The sequence below is a fragment of the Trypanosoma cruzi genome, genomic scaffold, assembly GCF_000209065.1.
Source record: "Trypanosoma cruzi strain CL Brener 1047053517051 genomic scaffold, whole genome shotgun sequence".
NCBI classification, from domain to species: domain Eukaryota; phylum Euglenozoa; class Kinetoplastea; order Trypanosomatida; family Trypanosomatidae; genus Trypanosoma; species Trypanosoma cruzi.
In genome coordinates, this window is record NW_001849392.1 from 83,603 (window position 1) to 84,683 (window position 1,081).

Here is a 1,081-nt window from a genome sequence, read left to right on the forward strand (position 1 = left end):
ACACGCACAGAGCCGAAACATAAAAAAACAAAAAAAAAAGAAAAAAGAAAAAGGCTGAAGGAAATCTTTTTTTTTTTTTTTTTTTTTTTTTTTTACGGCCTTTTTTTTTTTTACGGCCTTTTTTTTTTTCTTTTTCTCTTTGACTCTTTCAGAGGACCGCATCGCGTTTTGTGTTCTCACGGTTATGGGTGCACTTCGGGAAAACAATGCAGGTTTCGGTGACGAGAAAATGGATCACTCCAATTATTCCATCCGCGTGTCAACGCCGAGGATGCAGCCAGGAGAAGCGGAGCTCATTAATTCCCTCGATCTCAACGGTCCAACCAACGAATTTGCCAGTGAGCAGGTGGAAATGCAAAGCAATGATTCCCAAGACACCTTTAAGAAGCGAATGAGTCGCATAAATGCGATTTTGACGTCGGTGGTTATTTGGTCATTTCTCCTACTCACTCTCTTGTTTTTGGCATCCATTGTGTTCGGCATTGTATACTCCGGGATTCATTATCATGGCCCAGGCTGGCACGATGCTTCTTCGGCGAAATCCGCTTGTGTTTCACCTTATGGCGCCATACTTGGCGTGGCAGGCGATGTGTTTGCGTACAGTAACTGCATCAGAAATTACGATAGTAAAAGCAGGAATAACGTTTCAAGTCAAAACAAAGAAAGCGGATTGGAGTGGGATTGCATGGAGTTTGCAAGGCGGTATTGGATGCTTCGTGGAACTCCCGTGCGTGCAACGTTTGACTCAGTGGTCGGAGCTGCCGACATTTGGGCACTGAACTCCGTGCGGCTTCTTGACGGATCTAAAACGCCGCTGCTTAAATACCCCAACGGCCTCCCACGCCGTGATGGCGGCTCCGCTCCACGTGCCGGCGACCTGCTGATATACCCGCGTCAGCGGAATGATTTTCCGTTTGGGCACGTCGCCGTCGTTGTCGGTGTGACGAAGAACTCTGTTCTCGTTGCAGAGCAGAACTGGGACAACAAGATGTGGCCCGGACCGTATCACAACCACTCCCGCGAAATCCGCATGCTGTACAGCCCCATCCATGACGCCTACAACATTACGGAGGAGGAAAAC

The 1,081-nt window shown here is 48.0% G+C and overlaps 1 protein-coding gene across 1 annotated transcript, besides 3 other annotated features; it reads left to right on the top strand.

Moving 5' to 3' along the window:
• Positions 1-1,081: a sequence feature (haploid, non-Esmeraldo-like haplotype).
• Positions 22-52: a microsatellite.
• Positions 67-141: a sequence feature (A-rich).
• On the top strand, positions 353-1,081 carry Tc00.1047053486465.9 (D-alanyl-glycyl endopeptidase-like protein, putative; the record flags this gene model as incomplete). The annotated part of the gene is made up of 1 exon (XM_797066.1): positions 353-1,081. A coding segment is annotated over one exon (729 nt), but the record flags the coding sequence as incomplete, so codon positions are not given.